The sequence below is a fragment of the Agrilus planipennis genome, unplaced genomic scaffold (assembly GCF_000699045.2).
Source record: "Agrilus planipennis isolate EAB-ADULT unplaced genomic scaffold, Apla_2.0 scaffold162, whole genome shotgun sequence".
Lineage (NCBI taxonomy): Eukaryota > Metazoa > Arthropoda > Insecta > Coleoptera > Buprestidae > Agrilus > Agrilus planipennis.
The window spans coordinates 369,733-390,787 of record NW_020438904.1 but is presented as its reverse complement, the minus strand read 5'-3'; the positions used below and the strand labels follow the sequence as shown (position 1 = coordinate 390,787).

The window sequence follows — 21,055 nt, the reverse complement described above, 5'->3', positions numbered from 1 at the left end:
TCGTTTAGCAGATGACTGCTTTGTTTTGGATTATATTAATAAGAGCTATTTGGGAATATACTAATGGGAACAGAAAAACTGGCTCTTTTTTAGGTACACGACACTTTCTAAATAAAATTTAAAAAAAAATTGTTTCCGGGTACCTTTAAAGAAGTGAAATTTTTTAAGGGTTTACTTGGTCAATTTAGTTATTAAATGGTTTGTAAAAGTCCGTAAGTCCTTAATGGCGAATTACATTAAATGTACTAGGTAGTACATCCATGACATTAAATTAATCCATATGTGTTTGCGAATGTGATAGAGGCGCAGGTACTTGATAATGATAAGTAATGCGATGTAGCTGATATTATATTATACACTCAATTCAGTTGTAATGTTAGTGACTAATTTGGCAAATATTTGGGATTCAAGGAACTCTCTTTGTTAAAAATTACGTGCTACTTTTTTGTCGAAAAAAATTTGAAAATTTCTATACATTTCACTTTATTAACATAAATTAGGTTTTTCGACATGTTTAGCTATAAAATTTGGATTGATAATTATTACATTATTCATTTTAAAATCGTTTTTTCCGACTCGATTAGTTTTAATAGTTGGATTTATAAATAATACATTATGTAAATCCGTGTCCCTGTAATAGTTTTCATAATAATTAATTATAATTACCTAAGTAAATTTGCACTTACTTCATTTGTTTTCGATGTCAGTAGATCGTAATATTTAAAGGTCTCAATGAACTCGATAAATTTTATTATTATTGTAAATTATAAATAAATATAATATAGTTACATTTATTATTACGTAACGAACGCATTTTTGTACGTATACAAAGTTTCTTAATCCAAAACAAAACATTAAATTTTCATAAACAAATTGGAAGAAACAAAAAAGTAATATCATTAACACACATATATGTAGTATATGAGTAGCGTTAAAAAAATATTTATATTTCCTTTAAGTTTTTGTTTCGGACTCGATAATAAATTGTTGTGAGTGGTCTGGGTATGTAATTCGCGCAAGGACGATCCTTAAACGAATTCAAAAAAGTGTTTAATTGATGTATCCGTTTTGGAATTACCGTAATAAGTTTTTTTTTGTTTGAATAAAAGACACAGGTGTTATGTAAGATGTAGGTACTACTTTATGGGTAATACCGATTGGTAAGTTTTCTTTTGACTTACGCCGGATTGCGCCGTCTCAGTCAATTCTTCCACGTCTTTTTCCCCCTTGCAGTATCTTATCTTTTCACACAGTTACGTATAAAAGTTGAGTGATGCGCGAAAAATGCCATTTTCATTAAGAAGGCCGCGAAAGATAACAAGTGACTGACTATATAAGCAATTAACTAAGTTCTAGTTGAGTTGGATTATTGAACTTTTTGCGACCGATTTTTCTTATTTTCATTTTGTTTTTAACTGTTCGAAGTGAGGGTGGTGACAATCCTACACACATACATATATATATACATATATATATAAAACATTTCCGCATAGTGTTTCCGGTATATTCGCGCTACGCCGTCCGTCAAGGAAAATCGCAAAGAAAATGGACAAACGCGTCTTCAAAGTTTTTGTTTTTATTGTTGTCCTCGCCATGCTACAAATAGTAGATGCTAGGCCATCGAGGTAAGCTGTGCTTTTTGTTATTTTGTTTTTATTAATTGAGTTTTACATTTTGATGTACCTTACGCATATTTTAATAACTGAGTGGTAGACTTTATTTTTCGCGTTGAAATAATGTCTTCTGTTGTAATTTTGATGTCCTGATGCTTCGTATGTGTATAGTATCCTTAAAAAGGAACTAATGTTGTTGGAAAACCTTTCAACTTTTATTTTAATAACAGTATAAAGAGCTATTCCTGTGTGCTATTATTGAAAGGAAAGTGTCTTTTTGTAAGAATTACGTTTTGTTATTACATAAGAAAATATTACTAAAGACCGTAGTCTTTTGGCCTTCAATTTTTTTTCACTTGGCAAGATATTTGGGTTACCAAAGACATGGGAAATCCTTGCGGCAAAAGTAAAAAGGAAAGCAATTGTTTAGACTACGAATCTCTTAATTAATTAATTATTTATTAAACTTCGGCGAACTGTGAAATCGTATAAAATTAATTGGCGTAATTAAAACACAATTCTACGTCGATTTAGATGACAATGTTTCGGGTTTTTTCATTTTTGGAAAACTTAAAAGTTCTTGTATTTTCTAATATTTTATTGCCATTATTCAATCGGTCAAAGTTTGTTACCGGCGAATGATACAAAAAATCAAAGTCCAATTAAGTATAATTAGAAAAAGGTATTATGGGATGAGGTCTAGTGAAAACTTTTATCTGATAAGTGACTTAAATATCAATCTGTTTTTTTTTTGTTAATTAATTTGGTGCAAAAAATCAAAGTCTGAAAAAAGTTGTTGCGAGAAATCTAACTGAACTTTACTTTTTGTACCGATAAAGTTACTAATTCGTAAAATATGACAAAAAAAAACATATCAAAAGCTTAGGCGAGTGTTTTACAGTGACGGACTCAGGAAGGAAACGCAGGAAAATTTATAAAATACATCGACATTCATTCGTTTCTCATATATTACAGTAACTACAGTATTTTCTATTGTAATAAAATATCATTCGAATCTGTGCTTCTGAGTCCGTCCCTGGCTAGACATGTGGCAAAATTGTGTAATAAAGGTAATACTGTTACCAGGTGGTGATGGTACACAAGTGCTGCATGTAATTATTTATTTATCAAAGATGATGTAACTATTTAATAATTGTTACTAAGCCCACACGTGTGTGATGTATGTCTCCCACAATGTACTCTTTTTTTTTTTTGAAACGGTGGGTACTTGAGAGTCTGGAAAAATTCGGAAGGTTTTCCTAGTTAAATAATTTTGCAACAGTTCGCGTTTCTTTTTTTTTTTTAATTTTGTAAGCGTTTTGTTTCTTACTGTGATGACATTTTTTTGTTTCATTTGATTCAACAATCGCGGTACTTTTTAGAATTACATAACTATTTCGATTACTAATAAAATTATATATTTCTGCTAATTTTTTTAGCGGTTTAACGATCGTTTTTTCGATTTCGTTGCATTCGTTATTATTTTTTACGAAATTTGTTGATACATTACGTGAGGGGAGTGTCTCTGTATTTTGTAACATTAATAAACCGGATATTTATTTGCATTTTATCCAATTCATCATTCTTGCGGCATTATAATGTGTATGAACGTAGATAAACTCGATGACCCAAAGACGTCCGTTTTCATTTTTTTAATAACTTTTATATTTAACTGCGAAATATGATACAAGTTCGTAGAATTAATATTTGATTTAATTACACATATCAAATCGCTCCAAATCCTTCCCGATAACAGAAATTGGTAATAACTTTTCTGTACCTGTCGCATATTATTAAATAAAGTGGGATGAACTTCACACGTCCCAATCGGCATTTTTTATGCTTTTCGTTATATCTAAATAATACAAAGATAAGGTGATCCAGACTTAAATCCATTCACCTGTTTTCATTTTAATTAATTGGAAACAGAATCGTTTCTACAACTTATCGACACCCTGTGTATTCTAGTGCATATAAAAGTAGTAGACGGTGTCTTTTTGTATTTCTAACGTAATTTACCACACAATTGTTGTACAAACAAAGGTCACAATCTAAAAATAATCTATCTGTATCTGTTTTTATCTTTGTTCTATTCTTTTAACATTGTTAGTTTATATTTAGAATCAGATGAGTAACTCGAGAAAAACTGACGCAAAATTGTATTCAGGGTCTCCTACTTCTGCATACCATTCATAACTTTTTTTTTTTTGATAGTAATCTCTTCACACGCATTTCAATATTAAATACTTCGTAAACCACGATGTGACGTCAATTCTATTCTAATAGTTCATCTGGAAACAATTGCTATAAGGCGAATGCGAAAACAAAAAAGGAATTACACTTGTAATAATTACGAGAGAGAAATTTTATGGGTTTTACGATACGCTATTTGCATAGAGTTGACAACAAGACCTTTACCTAGATTAGTGGTGTTTGCTATCATTATAATAGCAAAAAAAGAGAAATTTGTGACGAATCTACTACGTCAAAAGCAATTTTATAATAACTCACTTACTCACTTCATATCTCTGCTTTCTTTACTACATAACAATATCAAAAAATGTGTTACAATAATATAAAGTATGATTATTAATTTTTTGTAGATATTATTTTGAAAAATGATGTTTTACATTTGTGTTTTGCTTACTCATTCGTCTGATAATGTAATTGTTATAAACGTTTTATAAGTTAAAATTACGAATAAGAAAAGCAGTTTTATCGACTGAATAAGACTTTGAAAAGTCAATTATCAAGTTAAATTCTTCAATTTGATGGAAAAATTGTTTAATACATAAGAGTAGGTGGCCTGAAACTGTATTTGACAATCCGTTTTACTCGATTTGATCTTAAATTAAGTGCAAAGAAAAATGTTTTCCCAGAATACCGTTTTGAAATTGGAAAATGAATAGAACAACGACAATCAGAAACACTTTTCAATTTGGCTTTCATTAAGATTATAAAAACTGTTCAGTTTCGGGAATGATTACTTGCAAATGTTTTTTATAATAATAATAATAGATAGGTAAATGGTAAAAGCGTTTGGTTTAAGTACAAAAGAAAAAGGTACCCATAACGTGTTGTAGAACGTAAAAGCCTTATATTGATAACACATCCTTAAGGCTTTCCTTTTAAATTGATCCATCCTAAAAATATTTTTCTACTTCACGTTGACGTAATAGTATACTTTGCAGTAAATACAGTAAAAACATAAAAAAAAGTTTACCACCCGGTTATTATAATATACCTACTTATATATTATATACAGTTTTTCATTTTAAATGATTAAGATGTGCTTTCTTTTTAAGGATAAAAAGGGTATCATCTGATGCCAGATTGGCCGAACTAGAAACGATAATAGGATTAAGGAATCTTGCGGGAAAATTAGTTACTGTGCCCCTTGGAATGGGTAAAGTTGACCCTCAATATATGTGAGTATAATTACCCTTTGAAAAGTTTCAAGAGTACGTATTACTTCGCATATAAAATACTTATCTGAATCTGATAAAAAAGTAATTATTTTTTGAATAGGGTTTCCGATAGATAACCTTTCTGATATTTTTATTGTCAATGAACATAGTATTTATATACTGTAGTGTGGAGTAAGTGTAGTATTTTATACTGACTAAGTATAGTAAATAATAATTGTAGTAATTATTTCGAAAATCCGAGATAAGACTTATTAAGAAGAACCTCTATCTGAGGAATGTAATTAATCGGTGTCTTTACGTGATTTTGCTGATCGTGTATTAATAACCGTAAACTATTTATACGATTAGATTAAACTTGGTATACCATTGACGATGTAAGCCAAAGTGAGTAAAAAGACGCAAAAAGGTTTTTCTGTCGTTGACCTTACACGTTATGCCATCGTTGTATATCTTTTTTTTCTTATTGTGGAATTAAGTTAACTGTACGATTAGATCTCCTGACCATTTTTACATTGATTTATTATAATTTTAAATCCAATTATGCATAAGAAATAATACGAAAGACCTTTTAGATGATGCACAGTTTCATTAAATTGCATCATTTTATTGAATTTATCTTTCTACACTAATGGCGACTTAAAAACTAAACGTATCGATATTTTGTTACATGCATTTTTTTTTTTTTGAATAAAGAGTGCTCATGTCTTTTTCTGTATCCCTTACAATGCGTGTACAAAATTTTATGATAGGTTTTACCCTCGGCTTCGCTCCTATTGATGTTTCAAATACGTATCAAAAAAAGGTGCCTGAATTTGTACGAATTTCCCTTGATGATTGCAAACAATTGAAAATCCCTGTGTTCGGTTATCATTTTGCCACTAGTGTATATGCACTTTAGCTCCAGTGTTGTAATAGGTGCTGTCGAAACTTTTCTGTTTTACTCACTTGTTCGGCGGGATCGAGTTAAGAAGTAAACATTATTTTATTTTATTTTAGTGGTAGAAAAAGACGTTCACAGCCTAGGTTTCTGGATGTTCTTTTCAATCAATCTGTAGAAGACGATGATGGCGATCCGGTCGAAAAAGAGGACGACTATTACAATCGCTAATAACTACAATAAACTAATGTGGCAGACACAAAAAAAAATAGTCGATGGTATTTAGATTGCTTAAAACATCCAGATTAAAGAAGTTGAAAATATAAAATCGAATTAATAATTTACAGCGAAACTTTCGTTGGTAATAATTAATTGACGTATATATTTATTTATTATTATTTATTTGCCTTTTTATTTATTTATTTCTTGATTGTATTAATGTATTTATTTAATGGAGTCAGTAGGGAGAGAGTTCTTAACATGTGATAAAAAAAATTTGTTTCTACCTATTAACATTTGTATATTTACATTTAAAATCAAAAAGAATATTGCTTAGGTAAGAGACAAATTTAATGTTTTATGTTCAGTTTCTTCTGTTTTTCAATTTATTATTACGATAGTACAGTACGGTCCAAAAATAATTGCCACTATTGTTCAATTTGGAAAAAGTTGTTCCTTTTTTTATTTGTAGAATATCTTATAGTTCCTAATCGTTCTTTGTTAGATTGTTTATTTAAAAATTTGACCTTATCGACCTTCTGTGCATGTGATCACGTGAAAGATATGCTCTAATCATTATCTTTCGTTTTTGGTTTTACCATATGCGACTTTAAAAAAAAATTGAGAAAGAAGGAACGGGTTAAATCTGACCCTACCTAAGATACCACCGGGTTAAATTTATCGCGTTTTTTTTAAGCAATCTAACAGTAATATAATGCAGTATTCGTTCCCTAATAACATAAATAATATGCTACTTAATATAAAAATTAATATTTGTTCCAAAAATGCATTTATNTAATCTCGTTTAGGTACTTAAGTATGTACTTCAAACATTCTAAGTCATAGTTGTTACGTTATTTTGTATTTTGTATTTATGTATAATTGTTTATTTATTGAAAAAATTAAATATTTTTCGTAAATTAAACATCCCCTTTTTTTACTTACTTAACACTCAGTTTCTTCATAACTTTTTTTGGATTATTGGTTTCCATAACTGACCAACACAAAAAATATACACAATAATTTTTAATTATCTCCTTATTTAGCTCTCTATCAGCTCAAATAATTATCTGCAGTGGTTATTTCAATACGATCAATTTCCTTTCGTATATTATAAGTAATAATTGAGTAAATGTACATGATTTTATTGAAAACAACACTAATACTGCCCGTATTTGTTAGGATATTATGTTAAAATACCGTTATAAGGTAATAATTTTATTAATTTGCTGTTAGAAATAGTTTTAAAAGTTTTGCTAACGGTTTTTATTTTAAAAAATTAATTGTTCGTCCGCTCCTGTTAGGTAGTTATCCACCATTATGAATAGAAGAAAAAGAAGAAGGAGGCGTCATTCTCAGTCCTATTTATGGACGTGTGTTTGGTTAAAAGTAAATTTTAAACCATTTTTTTACGCAATCGACAATTTCTCGTGAATTTAAAGAGTTTAAAGGATTATTTAGTGTTTAATTTGTGTTTTTAACATATGCTTGGTGCCTTGGAGTAGTGATTAAACGTAGGATTCGTATTGAGATCAAGAGCAGTTTGCCGCCTCATGCAACGCTAGAATTAGTATCTCATGTAGTTTTCCTCTAGTTATTTACGGTTTTATAATTTTTGTGCTTGCTTTAAGTATAACTCAAGGTAAGGAAGTAGATTTTAATCTATCTTCAGTTTTTCTATTGTATTTTTCAAATTAAATATTGAACATAACCTAACCACTTAATAAAATAAAATTTTTCTTTAGATGGTGGATGTTGATAATTTATCTGATGCAGAGCTTCGAACAAAACTTATGGAATATGGTTTTCCCGTTATGCCCATCACGGGAACAACCAGGAAAGTTATGGTTAAAAAACTGAAGCTTCTTTTAGAGAATAAAGATAAGATTAATAGCGAAGGAAGAAGGTACTTTCAGAAGTTGTTCTGTGTAGTTGTAGATGGTAACTTGTTCTTTTGCAGGTCTTTGGCTCGTTATTCAAGTGACGACGATAGCGAATCTGAAACAAAAAAGAATAGAAGGGACAGAAACAGGCGTATCACGGCACCACCAACAATTTTGACTTCTTCAGCCAACAGATCCAATTTGCGTCGTAGTATTCGTCTGAATGACAGTGATGTTGTTGAAGTAACTAAATTTTGTAGTATTAATTTTTGGAGTTTATTTAATTTATCAATTTATTCAAATTTGGTATCCTATGGAGGCAAACTTATCTGTACATTGAATAACTACTAAAAGTAACTAATTGGGCTCGTTTTTTTAGAGTCCCCGGCCAGAATCAAAACCTGATGCAAAATTAAGTAAAATTAATACCATTTCCTCAAGAAAAACCACCGTTACAACATCAAGAGATGACTTTGACACTGGTTCTGACACTGAACCTGAAGTAATCGATAGTGAAGACAACTCATACAGGCATGACACCAGCAGGAGCTTTGAAACGAGATCTGGTAAACAATTCTTTGAATATTGTTTTATTTTAACCAATGTATTATATTTTGTTTTCCAGATTCTCCATTGAAGTCAACTGTTCCTCCTCCCTATGGATTTCTTAATAGGAGCAGTCTTTCCCCTCCTAAAGCAACTACCACCGAAATTCCCATCTCCAGAGATGTGCCATCTTCTTTTGTCTCTTCTAAACCATCTCCTTCTCGATATTCAAGTTACACATCAGCATCCTCTTACTCTGACGACGCTTTGGAGCGACTGAATCAGATTCGTTCAAGACTGAGTCTTGGAAGTTCTGGTATTTTTTCATGTTCCACATTTATTTATTCCTCTTTAAGTTGGGATGTTCTTTCTTTGCAGCTTATGATAAACCAACTGCCACATATACCTCTTCAATTGATAATAACGTCGACGAGCCTGCTGAGACTCCATTTTTGAGTAATTTCACCAAAAGATTGAGTCAGATGAGTGCTAACAGTCCCAAGATGACAGATTATGGATTCAAGAGTGACATCATCAAGGAGAACGATATAAATGGTCCCGGCAGTTACACCAGAAGTTATCTGGCAAGGTAAATGAATTAATACACACTTTTATTAAAGAGATGTAAAGCAGATTTTTCCACAGATCCGGTCGTTACAGGGATTTGGGGTCTCGTTATCAACGTCAGGACAGCAACATGGGTAACATAGTCCGTAACAATATGGTCTCGTTGGCAGTTGTAGGGGTGGCATTCCTCTTCTTCGTCTTGATTGGTGTCATGTATTTGGGCATGCGCTCCGACAGTTCTGCCCTTGATACAGCTGGTAAGGGTTCATTTTAGCAATAGATGGACGTAAAATGGACCGACAGACACTTACAATTACAAACGTACACATACATAAGTACTTGACCATTGCATTGATAAGAAATCTCTTTAATTATAATCGAATATTATTATTATTATTGATAAGCGAAAAAGTTGGTACTACGAAAAAAAACAGAAGTAAATATATTTGGTGTTGGCTTTAAATAAACAGGTGTTTGAGATAAAAAAGAGTAAGTCCGTAAGATTTCTAATTCTTCAATTATTTTTTTTGTACTAGCTTTTGTATTTCATTTGGTGACATTATTATAATAAAGATCTGATTATGCAACGTTGTTTTATTACAATACTTGAACATTTTCCTTATTAAAGGATTTTAATTTTTGTCTTAGAACCGCGCTACAGGACTTACTAATTTTTTTGCAGGATACGTAATCCCGTATTGTGTTTCAAACGGTCAAAATTCTGATAAGGACGAAAATTGTATATTGGATAACGAAGTAATGGCAGCTATAACGCTAATGAAGAAAATTAAACCGGAATTGGAACGGCTGGCCCTGAAAAATAGGTGCTCAGATCCGTCAGTTAAGCCCTACCTGTCCGAAGACGATATTATTAATTATGTTACAGATACACAAAGCACTCAGGTCAATAAAATTAATTGTCTAATTATTCATTTGCATAATTTACAATACATGATGTATTAATTATTTGTAGGGTAAACGAAACATAAGTCAAGAAGTAAACAATCTAGAGTTGTTAATTTTCAAAAATCCAGAGTGGGGAATCTCTATAGTTGAAGCTGCTGGTGTTGTTACAGAGGCTAATGTTCTTAAAAGTATGGTGAGTTATTAATTCCCCTGTAAATGTGTAAACGGTAAGCAATTAAATTTTTCTTTGTAGAAACAAGTTAAAATTGAAAGAGCCCTCGGTAATGTGGGCTTGGCTGTTCTAAATCCTCCCCTTCCCTGGAGTTGTATTATATCAAATAAGCTCTTTGCAATAATTAACACTGCAGTAGTGGTTGGAGGCGGGTTTTTACTAATTTATGGTCTAAATTTCCTTTATAAGTCGTACAAACAATATCAGCAAGACCAAAAAGACGAAGTCTTCGCAATGGTCGAGAGGATCGTTGAAATATTACAGAATCACGTGGAAGAAGAGAAAGAGAACAATTTCCTTGTCATAAACCACGTCAGGGACATGATCGTTCCGATAAGTGATAGAAAACGTTAGTAACAATGTTACAAACTATTTTATTTTTGTGCCTAAAATCGAAACTTTTTCATGGTTGCAGTGAAACAGAGAACTTGGGAGAAGGCCGTAAAATTTATTAATGAGAATGAATCAAGAATACGCACAGAAATTCAGGTGGTACAAGGCGAACCTTACGAGGTTTGGCGATGGCTGGGTAATCCCAACATGAGCTCTACAGAGTGAGTAACCATTACATGCAATTTCATCACACAATAATATTGTCTTTCCCTTTATAACAACAATTCTTCATATCCACAGCTTCTCCGAACCTTGTTCAAATAAATGACGTTATGCTCAACATGACGTCATTTTTATAACAAATTCGTTTTCTTAGTCATTTTGAACGCTACACTTTTCGCATTTAATGTCAGAACGACTTAATTTAAGCACGAGCTGCGTGTTATTTTATTTGTAAATTGTAAATAAATAAATAAACCAAAGCACCAAACCTTACATCTTGTCAGGTTTTGTATTTTTTTATCATTAGTTTAGTACATTTAATTAATACCCCCCTTTCTACCTATGACCTGAACGCCATTAACGACAAATACCAACCCTTATTATTATCCTTCTTTCAAAAGGAAACGTCTTCACCTATTCTACAGTAATAGGTTTTTGTTGTTGAACGATTTAGGTCTCCTCGTAACAAGTCATGGCAAGGCCAGGCGTTCGAAACGGAAGTTGGATCGATGAACAGTCTCCCCTGTTCACCGACCCCGTGCCTAAAAATCAGGGGCATCTTAAACACCGAGGCTATTTTGGCAAAATGCGCCATTCAGTGCAAAATTTTGCATTGCGCTGTGGACAATAATGCTAAATGTATTTATTTGAAATGCGCAAGTCAAAATGATGCAGCAGTCGCCTATAGAAATTTACATGGTTGGTGGTAAGTTGTCCAAAAGTGGGTACTTGGGCGGAGAAATTGCAATTGTTTGTTTTAGGTACGCCGGAAGTCTGGTGACCGTTAAGTATGTCCGGTTGGAACGGTACATGCAACGGTTTCCGGACTCCCCAGTTTACGGTCCCCCTTTTCTGAGAGCTCCTGCGTCTACAATCCTAACTTAAATACACACCGGACTCAAAATGTATCCTTCTGTAGTCAGATTTGGTTTCTATTTTAATTTTGGTAGGTTCATACGTTAAATTTTGTCGTTTATTGATAAATCAAATTGGAACTAAAGAAGTTCATGTTGTACACAGAAGAAGAAGGAAAGATGTTGTTATTAGAAAATTTTGGCCCTTGGAAGGAAAGGGAGCGAAAATATTGTATAGGTGTTTGAGATTATTGTTAATTGGTTTTAATATTTTTGATATGATTTACTATTATCAGTACGATTGCACATTATTGCAATTGAGACGCTGCTTAATAAAGAGCAAGTTCTTGTTGATGTTTTATCTGTAAAAAAATGATTAGGACAATTATTAATATTAACACGTGTATATGTTTATAAAGAATTAAAAAAATAAATAAATAAAACGCACTGCGTCGATCATACATATATCAACTGTCGTAGATATAAGTTAATTTTTACGTATTAAAAGATTGCCTAACAATGTTTTTAATGTATTTATTTTTGTATGTGTCTTAGGATGTAGCCATTTAGAATATCAATACTTTATACTACAAACCCGAAGTTTAAAAAAAAGTTTTTTTTTTTTTTTTTTTTTTTTTTAATGAACACGTTCTTCAATCTGCAGTTTGTTTGTATTGTAAAATGTTTCGCGCATCAAGTCGTCTGTTATCAGTTTGTTAAATTTTGAATGTCATAGCAAGAAATATTTACCATTGTCGATTTTACATTTGTTTTTCCGAACGTTTATTTCAATTTTACCGCAAAATTCCAAGTACTTATCTATGGAGGGCTACTACGCAGATCGCGATCAGCAAATCAACAACAAAAGCGGATACTATCCAGAAAGGACTGCTCAAGCAATGGATAGCCCCAATCAGCTCGGCGGTTATTACATGGAACGGACTGGGGAGAGTTCTGGCAACAAGCCTGTCGAGAAAAGTCAAGTTTACTTTGCTGATCGAACCCAAGAGGCTATGCCCAGAAGAAGGAACTTTTGTCCTGAGAACCCAGTAGTAAAACCTCCAGTCGACAAAAATAAAGGTTACTATGTGGATAAAGAAATTCCAAAGGGTGTTGCTCCTTACTATTCCCAAAACGTCGATTATTACGAAAACCAAGTCGATAATATAGAAAATAGACAAGTGTACAGTTCTGAAGCGCCCCAAAATGCTCAGAATTACTATTCTGAAGAGGGAAGGTCATCTCCCTCCGAAAGACCTCCCCAAACCGTTCGAAGTAACCTTCGTACCATGGCGTCCATTTTAAAGGAGCTCAAAGAGAGCATCCTCAAGTCGAACGAGAAAGATAAAAAAATAATTCTTAAGTTACAAAACGACCATTTGAAGAACAAGATGCTGACAAATCAGTTGGAAGAAATACGAAAAGAAAATAAACAGCTGAAGAACTTCGTGTACCAAAAGTACGAGCAAACTGTTCCGAAGACGTCTGATCCAGTGGAACAGACCTTTTCGAACGAAACTTTGCCCAACAAATATGGGGACATGCTATCTTACTACGAAGGCTTGCTAAGCATATTGCAGAATAAGGTCCAAGAGATCGACCAATATTATTTCGATAATGGTGAACTAAGAGAGCATATTAAAGGAATCTGTGGAAAATTGGTCGAGTACCAGCGTACCATAGGAAAGTTTTTTGAAAAGAATATAATTACTAGGCAGCGACATATTAGAAAGATTAATCAATTGAAAAGGGAAAGGGACAGTTTACGATTGGCCTACGATAAGATGGTGGATTTGCTAAACAAACAAAATCTGGAAAGGGCCCTTGAAGAGGAACTGCAGAAGACTGTAGAACCTGAAAATGACCAAAGGGCTTCCGATTTGCATTATCAGAACGTTTATCTTCGACAAGAAGTGGAGTTTTTGAAGGGCAAACTGAAAGAGTATGAAACTTTAAGGAAATGGGATGCAGAGAATCAAATGTGGATGACTAATACTGCGTCTAATTAGTAAATTTTGTACAAATGTATGTCGATTGTTATCACCATCTGAATTATCACAGTACGTAAACGAGCTAATTAACATTTTTCAAATTAAGTATCTTTGTGTTATTGTCATTTTTTATGGAATAAATGACACAAGTCTGTCCCACATAATTATTTTATTGGGAACTGCAAATAACACTGAGGATTAAATAAACCGTAGCCACATTTTATTACCACAATATGCATCTTGCTTGTGGGTTCATACTACTGTTTGGGGCACAATTGAAAGCTGCTGCAAACTCCTTCATATTTGATACCGGACCTATTACCCTATATCTGTTCGGGGGGTAGGTGCTGTCTTGATTTGAATACAAATATCCCTTAGTTTCTTTGCTGCACCAAAGCTGTTTTAAAAGAAATCGGTTTTAAACTTTAAGAGTTACAAGATACAAATCTGGTACTTACGGTTCCAAAACCGATAAAAAATAATTGTTCAGGGGTGTATTTACTTAAAATGCGCGATCTGGTTGCTTCGGATTTTATAAACGCGTAATATGCAGTCCTGAGTCCACCATTATCTGCGATATTTTCTCTAACGGTGTTGACTGAATTTACCTGTAGGCAAATTCATTAATTTTTGATACCCATTATAATACATTTTATCTCTTATTTTTACTAGTTCTTCCCCCCTATGAGTCACTAAGCTCGAAACTTAACACAATTGTTTCGAGTGGTCAAAATTCACTTTTGTGAACAATTTGTTTAATCACTTTCTTTGTGTTAAAAATTATTTGAAAATTTAAATTTAAAGGAATTGCTTGTAAATAGGTATGCAACACATCGTACACTTCAGCATAAGAAATTGCTGATATTTACAACGTAATACTACTTTGCCTCTTATTTTTATTACGTACATTATTTGAAGTTTCTGGTATGTAATATTTACTGTACTGGTCTATAAAACATTTTTGTCTTTCTTCGAATGTTCGGGACACATTTGAAGACCACCAGTTTCCAGCATAAGTTCCAAATTTATCGTAATATCTGCCTTGATTGTCCAGGGCATGTGTTATTTCATGTCCGATGATCATTCCCAGTCTTCCATAATCAAAAGATCTAAAAATGTTTAAAGTCGGGATAGAATATCGATCTGAAAATTGATTAGGTACTCACTCGATGAAACCGTTGTAAAATATTGGATTTAACATTGCGATTGGTAATTCTGAAAATTCAGTTAATTATTTTTGAATTTATTAACCACTTTTGTATGCTTACGTATTCGGTTACTTTGCGAAGAATAGTATGCATTTATTTCTAAAGGGGACATTGACCATCTGAAAATACGTTTCGGGTAAATATTTTAAGTTTTCTTGCAAGATTTTTCGCCTTACATTTGGCGGTCCCTTATATTGGAAGTTTGCGACAATTTTGTGGCCATTCTGAGGAGTCTCAAACTTCGCGAATTTCCGAAATGATCCCAACTGCATATTCGTAAATTTTTGTAATAATCATCAACTTCCGTTTGATTGACTGTCCAGTTAGGAAATGCTAAAAGTAGATACATTTCTTCGATTTTATCGATTGCAATTTGTTTAGTCGCTTCGTCTAACCATTCGGCTTCATACAGCAACTGTATGAAGCTTTCGTAGATTTTGTCCACTATATCTGTTATCTTAAAAACATCTGCGTGTTGTTACTAGTAATAATAATTTTTAGTTTTATTAGATTTAATCATCGGCAATAAGAAGCCAAAAATGTTCCCTTACCAATATGATTTTATCTTTGTTAAAATAATTGTGGTAGTATTCGTTTGCCAAGGCATAAGAGAACCCTATGTGGTTGGGGTAGTCCAAAATTTTTCTCACACAGTATTCTGGTCTGCAAATTATCGTTTACAGATTAATTAGTTAATTGTAAAATATGACCGGTAACCTTTCGTATAATGTCAAGTTGTGATCGTTGTAAAATTCTCTGTGATAATTTCTCATTTCTTTATCGAGATCGGGAGCCATAACTAACAAAAGTCTGGCTATGACAAAATTTTTTAGAACGTGCGGCGGTGTTTCTTCAAATAATTTTAATATTCCATACAAAATGGATCGGGATGTTAACATAATCTTCGTTGCGTTAATTACTTTTGTTCCCGTGGGTTCGACGATAATGTTTATGAATTTTAGCCAGTTTAACTAAAGCAAAAAGAGATACATCACTCGAATTTGATGTTCAGTTACTTTTAATTTCTACAAACCTTTATTTTTTCACCGAAATGTGTGTTAGTCCAATTTTGTAAAGATTCAATAGTTTCAATAACAACAGTGGTACCGTATGACGTATTTGCGTACTGTAATTTGTTTATTTATGTGGTAAATTATTTGCTGTTACAAACTGAATTAATTTTGTTAACTTACTCCACCTTGTGCTAAAACGTTAGTAAAATTTGTTATTTGTTGTATTTCATGCCATATTCGGTCGTACAACGTAGGAGTCCTGTTTGTGATATGTCTAGCCCTTTGTACGACTTTTTGTAAAAAGTTTTCAAAAGCAGACGATGAAAAATTCTTCAATTTCTGATCAGTTTCACCCTTTGCCTTTTTATAAACACCTGCATTATTTAAATTATCGGCCGTAATCTAAAAAATTAAATAACGTAAGGTTATTTATTTTTCATTAATACAAGTTCTTCCCCCTATTGTGGGCTTGAAATTGTTCGAAATTCACTTTTATGAATAATTTGTTTAATCACTTTCATCGTGTTAGAAATTGTTTGAAAAATAAATTTAAAGCAGTTGTTTGTAAATAGGTATGCAACACATCGTACACTTCAGCACAAGAAATTGCTGATNAATATTAATAATTGTCATGCTTACATAAAGAACATTTTCGGTAGCATTGAACAGATTGGGCACAACCTCGAAGTTGAATAAAAATTCTACACCGTATTTAGATGTTACTTTTGCGATATCTTCAAAATCGAAATTAATTGTTTCGAACTCAATGTCCTGAATTATAGGCCATCCATCCAAATCTTCTATAATTTCTAAATCTCTCGGTCTATTCTTATCAATGTAATCTAAATCGACGCAAGCCGAATATGCAGATTTTGCTTTCCTTAAAGAAACGGCGTCAGTTTGTTTAATAGGCTGCTGCAAAATCGCTTGAAAATTACGGAATTATTAATTATTTATTAGGTACCACCACCTTCTTGTTAATTAATTAGATTCTTACTCTTTGCTATCTTATGTATCTGTTCTTGTAAAATATAAAAATTGTCCCAAACGTTTTCCCCCGGAGGTAATGGGTGGTATTTCTCGAAATTTCCACAAGTGAATTCATAAAAATTATCGCAAGGGTCTACTAACTCATTTAAGTAATTAAGTTCAAATATATCTAAAATAAGAAAAGCGATATGTTAATTTTTATTTCCGCAATCTCTGATTAAATGTAATAATATAATATAATATAAATGCGTCTACATTTTCCTTCTTTTAAATCTTATGTTTACGATAGCAATCCTTGAAACAGCATTTGTAAAATTGATTCCTTTTTATCGCATAACAACATATCTTATTTGTTTCGTCCTCGCAACGGTCAACCGATGTCATATCTACATTAGTAGAACGTTGTGTAGATAATCCTGGTGTTATCACCTGTTTCTTTGGTCTGTTTTAATCCTCTTTTTAAAATAAAATCAGTCGAGGTATTAGAAAATAAGATCATCGCTATATACGTATGCCTGCCTAGATAAATATATCTTAATTTTGAAAGGTGGATTTTGATAAAAATATTTTTATTTTGACGAAAATACTTAATCAAATACAAAAAGACATCAATTACTATTGTCATATAATTATCATTTTTAGTTAAAAGAAATATTTTTTGCAATCCACCGGAAGTCCCCCTTCCAGTTGAAATGATCCTGACGCAGCCCTTTGGTAGGCGTCTATTTTCGAGTAGAACACCTTTTGGGCATTCTCGACATTATTTTCATCTCCTTGCCAAGCTTTTAAGACGGAATCCTCCCCAAAAGTGCCGTACATGAAGCTCAAGGTCCACGGCACTTTCCCCTTTCTTCTATTAGCTTCGTTAAACACTATCAGAAAATCCTCTTCTTCGTATTTATTAGGATCAAAAATAATTCCTGGTATTGCCGGTGGAATGGACCTGGTGAGGGTTACAGTGGTTGACATTGCAATTTGTCTAGGGGTCGTCGGTTCAGTGTAGTCCGGTCCTGGATTTATTACATGAAGCTTTAGTAAAATCCCTTCTAAAACGACGTAGTTGTCCAGCAGATTTTTGCACACTGCCACCAGTATAGATTCAGTTTTCTTTAGAAAAAATGTTTTGTTTGTATCTATACTTGAAAGATTATCGAATTATTATTTTATTTTCACCTTTTGGGCTAATTCCAGACTTTCGTTCTTGCTGGCAAAGATGTCTAAATTTAAAATCGGTAGCATCCTGTTCGCCTGGCAGATGTTAGAAAACCGTCCCAGCACCCTACAGTTTTCGTTGATGGTTTGCGGCGATGGGTGTCTTGGAGAAATTTCGATCGGGCATTTGACTTCTAGAAACTGAAAGCCTTCCATGCGTTTTTCTATGATTCTACTGGCCAAATTGTCTAAACCTAACAGGGTGCATTCTCCCAGTGAACTTACTTCACTGTCCAAGTCGAGGGTTGTACCCACGATCAAATCTTTGAACTGTATTATATCCGCGAGCGATTTGCCATCGTCCGTTTTCATTTGTAGTACTTCGGAATTAGTCAAAAGGATTCCGGACATAACAGAGCCTTAAAAATTGAATTGCGGTTATCGATAGTTACCTGTACTGGCTTTGTTTTGATAAAAACCTAGGTTTTCTGTATTCAATAGAAGCTCGACGTATCTGCGTTTCTTTTCTAAAATAACGTTTTCTTCCTCTTCTTCTGTTTGCTCTTCGTTCATTTCGATTTCGTTATTGTTATCGGTACCCTCCAGTGTTTGTCTTTCCGCCCAGGGATTAACGCACCCTTTCAAAATTAAGTCCGACGAAATCCTAGTCGTTCTTAGTTTATCGTCTTCTTCGAGGTCTACGTAATGAAGGTCCAGGCAGTCGAGGATTTCCAATTTCTTGTTGACAAATTCGTCCATGGTAAATATACCTTTGCCGGGTGTTGCCAAAGATTTGGCCGTTGACATTAACAGTTCCAGAATGGCTTGATTGGGATAAGAGAACGACACCATTTCGGGTTCGTCCGGGTTCATAACTCTCGTTATTACCGCCATGCCCATTTTTTCTTGCATTTCCTTCTGCTTTAATTGGTTCTGCAAGCAGCTTAGGCAAGCTCGTGTCTTTTCCAGTTTCTCCTGGATCATTTCGTTCATGGCGGTTAGGGGATCCTTTTTCGGGGCTGCTGCTACCTTATCCTTTGATTGTTTAGGCATATCGCGAGAATTTTGGAGGGAATTTATTTAAAGGGGTGTATTAAAACTTTGACGTAATTTTGATGACAGTAAATGAATGTGACATTTTTCGTTTAAAATCTCCAAGTGTATTTCTTCTAACTATTACATACCTGATGCATTGAATTGATAGGAATGATCGTAGGTCCACGAAGGGAAAATTGTAAACGCAATTAACACTGTGCATACGTTTAATTGTGAACGCATTTTAATTAAGATACTTGCACAAGTAATGGTGACGACTACAACAAGGAATACAATAAATAACAATTTTTTTCAAGTAGGCAACTTGTAAAGTTGTTGTTAATCAGTTAAACTGATAATACACATTACTCAAACACTTGAGATTTTTAAGAGTTATATCATAGGCTATTTTAAATCTTTCTATTTTTTTATTAAAACTCTTAATAACGATTTGCTACTTGTTTGTTATCAGTTGTTTGAACTTATCGTTTATTAATTCCTTTTATTATGGTTGCAAATGCATGATTTGCAATCGCTATTTTTAATAATATTTAAAACGTTTGGTTTGCAAATAAATTTAATTTGAAAGAAAATAGTTCCTCGGAACATTGTTTTGCACAAATCGAGACAGATGTCTCTTCCTTTCCTGGAAAGGACATTAAATACCTAATCGTAAACTTCCTTCGTCATGTTTGGAAATCGCTTAATAAAAATTGAAGTATGATGAATCAATGCTTTTAAAAAACTTATTATCATTGATAAGTTGTTTAAATTTTTTTTGAGAAAATAGGAAAACAATTCTAAATTTCCCACTGTTCAATGCGAACTTATTATCGATNATGGAGATAACGCTTTTGATTTTATGGTAAATATTTCAAATAAATTAATTTTAATATTTAAATCGGAAAGGAATTAATTTACTACAACATTCAGTAATTTATCAACTGTGTGATGTTACAATATTTCTTTTACCAGACAGTAATTGTAAGCGAAATAAATTCCATGCACTATTTCTACCATTTCATTACTTTTCTCGTATTCCCTTAGACATAATTAAATGTAAAATTACCGGAGCGAGTACAAAAGAATCTAAACATGATGGAATTGAAAGCAAAAGGAGTTTTTTCATTTTTATTTTCTAGCGCTTTTTTCAAAGTTATTTGTTCAGAATCAAGTGTATTACCGTTTGAAGCTTTCCCTTTGATCACGATTCAGTTATTCTTTGTTAATTTTACTGAAATTGGAAAAAGGCACGAAGTATGAAATGTGTTTACGGTTAAACGAAATAAATTTTATTATTAAGCATTTGCTAGTTGTTTGCTCAGATGTTAATAAATTATTTTGTTCAACATTGTTATTGGACGTACGTAGAACAATATAAATATGAATTATTTATATATTTATTCATTGTTTAGTTTCGAAAGCAGGTAATAATTGAATAATATTAATATTAAATAGATTGTAGGGTGTTCTCCATATATTTATCGATTGATTGATTAATTATCTAGACAAAAGGGAGGCATACATATCTTAATTGATATAAATTTCATTTTAATGCGATTGGGGAGTGTTAGGAACAATTTAAGGGTTAAAGTAGTATGTCAGGCGCCGTGTTATTTTCTTCTTTGTCGTTTTCCCTTTTGAACGCCAGTTTTCCGACAACCACCGGTGAGGGTTGTTGGACTTTTTACCGATAAGAAGTTTACGTAGTTGCGTATATTTTTTGTGATAAAGCGCGTTCGTATAAACTTGTTGTAACAACATTTATTGGGGTGATTCAGGTGCAATCTCGTAACAACTTTCGTAAATTTGTAAATTTCTTTTCGTCTTACAATAAAAGTACACCGCAGTATAAATTTTCGTATCAATTTTCGCTTTATTAGAAATCGATAAAATCATTTGCCAAAGGCATTCATTTTCGTAAAAATTAATTAACAAAATGTTAATTTACTTAAAACTTCCCTTCGGCTACTTTCTGTGTTAGTT

General features: G+C 32.6%; 4 protein-coding genes across 5 annotated transcripts; 2 read left to right on the top strand and 2 right to left on the bottom strand.

Moving 5' to 3' along the window:
* The first annotated feature begins 934 nt into the window (after positions 1 to 934).
* On the top strand, positions 935 to 6,931 carry LOC108739668. The gene is made up of 3 exons (XM_018473674.2): positions 935 to 1,625; positions 4,919 to 5,041; positions 6,038 to 6,931. Exons 1-3 carry the CDS (start codon positions 1,546 to 1,548, stop codon positions 6,147 to 6,149), a joined length of 315 nt encoding a protein of 104 aa, XP_018329176.1. The 5' UTR covers positions 935 to 1,545; the 3' UTR covers positions 6,150 to 6,931.
* A 542-nt stretch (positions 6,932 to 7,473) lies between these two features.
* Positions 7,474 to 12,286, top strand: LOC108739652 (LEM protein 2). The gene is made up of 13 exons (XM_018473654.2): positions 7,474 to 7,779; positions 7,883 to 8,043; positions 8,098 to 8,263; positions 8,400 to 8,586; positions 8,646 to 8,882; positions 8,945 to 9,155; positions 9,212 to 9,390; positions 9,816 to 10,036; positions 10,107 to 10,232; positions 10,293 to 10,620; positions 10,687 to 10,825; positions 11,281 to 11,532; positions 11,588 to 12,286. Exons 2-13 carry the CDS (start codon positions 7,883 to 7,885, stop codon positions 11,709 to 11,711), a joined length of 2,331 nt encoding a protein of 776 aa, XP_018329156.1. The 5' UTR covers positions 7,474 to 7,779; the 3' UTR covers positions 11,712 to 12,286.
* Positions 12,287 to 13,821: 1,535 nt separating this feature from the next.
* LOC108739653 (neprilysin-4-like) lies at positions 13,822 to 19,385 on the bottom strand. Of its 2 annotated transcripts, XM_018473655.2 has the most exons (13): positions 19,219 to 19,385; positions 16,890 to 17,051; positions 16,532 to 16,818; positions 16,073 to 16,294; positions 15,913 to 16,005; positions 15,597 to 15,850; positions 15,431 to 15,542; positions 15,056 to 15,336; positions 14,940 to 14,998; positions 14,838 to 14,886; positions 14,579 to 14,780; positions 14,130 to 14,279; positions 13,822 to 14,068 (listed from the first exon to the last, which is right to left on the bottom strand). In XM_018473655.2, the coding sequence occupies exons 1-13, from the start codon at positions 19,310 to 19,312 to the stop codon at positions 13,895 to 13,897; spliced, it is 2,139 nt and encodes a 712-aa protein (XP_018329157.1). In that variant the 5' UTR covers positions 19,313 to 19,385; the 3' UTR covers positions 13,822 to 13,894. The 2 variants fall into 2 exon arrangements, with proteins under 2 accessions (XP_018329157.1, XP_025829114.1); XM_025973329.1 differs by lacking the exons at positions 16,532 to 16,818; positions 16,890 to 17,051 and having other exon boundaries at positions 19,219 to 19,300.
* On the bottom strand, positions 17,510 to 19,221 carry LOC108739654 (fructose-bisphosphate aldolase, cytoplasmic isozyme-like). The gene is made up of 3 exons (XM_018473656.1): positions 18,514 to 19,221; positions 18,056 to 18,453; positions 17,510 to 17,989 (listed from the first exon to the last, which is right to left on the bottom strand). Exons 1-3 carry the CDS (start codon positions 19,085 to 19,087, stop codon positions 17,525 to 17,527), a joined length of 1,437 nt encoding a protein of 478 aa, XP_018329158.1. The 5' UTR covers positions 19,088 to 19,221; the 3' UTR covers positions 17,510 to 17,524.
* Positions 19,386 to 21,055: the final 1,670 nt, after the last annotated feature.

Excerpts from the sequence above, each read along its gene's own strand:
- LOC108739668 (XM_018473674.2), top strand. The coding sequence starts at position 1,546 with ATGGACAAACGCGTCTTCAAAGTTTTTGTTTTTATTGTTGTCCTCGCC. Across the intron at positions 1,626-4,918 it reads GTAGATGCTAGGCCATCGAG|GATAAAAAGGGTATCATCTG; the intron begins GTAAGCTGTGCT and ends TTTCTTTTTAAG. Across the intron at positions 5,042-6,037 it reads AAAGTTGACCCTCAATATAT|TGGTAGAAAAAGACGTTCAC; the intron begins GTGAGTATAATT and ends ATTTTATTTTAG.
- LOC108739652 (XM_018473654.2), top strand. The coding sequence starts at position 7,883 with ATGGTGGATGTTGATAATTTATCTGATGCAGAGCTTCGAACAAAACTT. Across the intron at positions 8,044-8,097 it reads ATTAATAGCGAAGGAAGAAG|GTCTTTGGCTCGTTATTCAA; the intron begins GTACTTTCAGAA and ends GTTCTTTTGCAG. Across the intron at positions 10,233-10,292 it reads CTAATGTTCTTAAAAGTATG|AAACAAGTTAAAATTGAAAG; the intron begins GTGAGTTATTAA and ends TTTTCTTTGTAG.
- LOC108739654 (XM_018473656.1), bottom strand. The coding sequence starts at position 19,087 with ATGCCTAAACAATCAAAGGATAAGGTAGCAGCAGCCCCGAAAAAGGAT. Across the intron at positions 18,454-18,513 it reads ATTGAATACAGAAAACCTAG|GCTCTGTTATGTCCGGAATC; the intron begins GTTTTTATCAAA and ends TCAATTTTTAAG. Across the intron at positions 17,990-18,055 it reads GTCTGGAATTAGCCCAAAAG|AAAACTGAATCTATACTGGT; the intron begins GTGAAAATAAAA and ends TTTTTTCTAAAG.
- LOC108739653 (XM_018473655.2), bottom strand. The coding sequence starts at position 19,312 with ATGCGTTCACAATTAAACGTATGCACAGTGTTAATTGCGTTTACAATT. Across the intron at positions 15,543-15,596 it reads AACTTGACATTATACGAAAG|ACCAGAATACTGTGTGAGAA; the intron begins GTTACCGGTCAT and ends GATAATTTGCAG. Across the intron at positions 14,887-14,939 it reads TTCGCAAAGTAACCGAATAC|AATTACCAATCGCAATGTTA; the intron begins GTAAGCATACAA and ends CTGAATTTTCAG.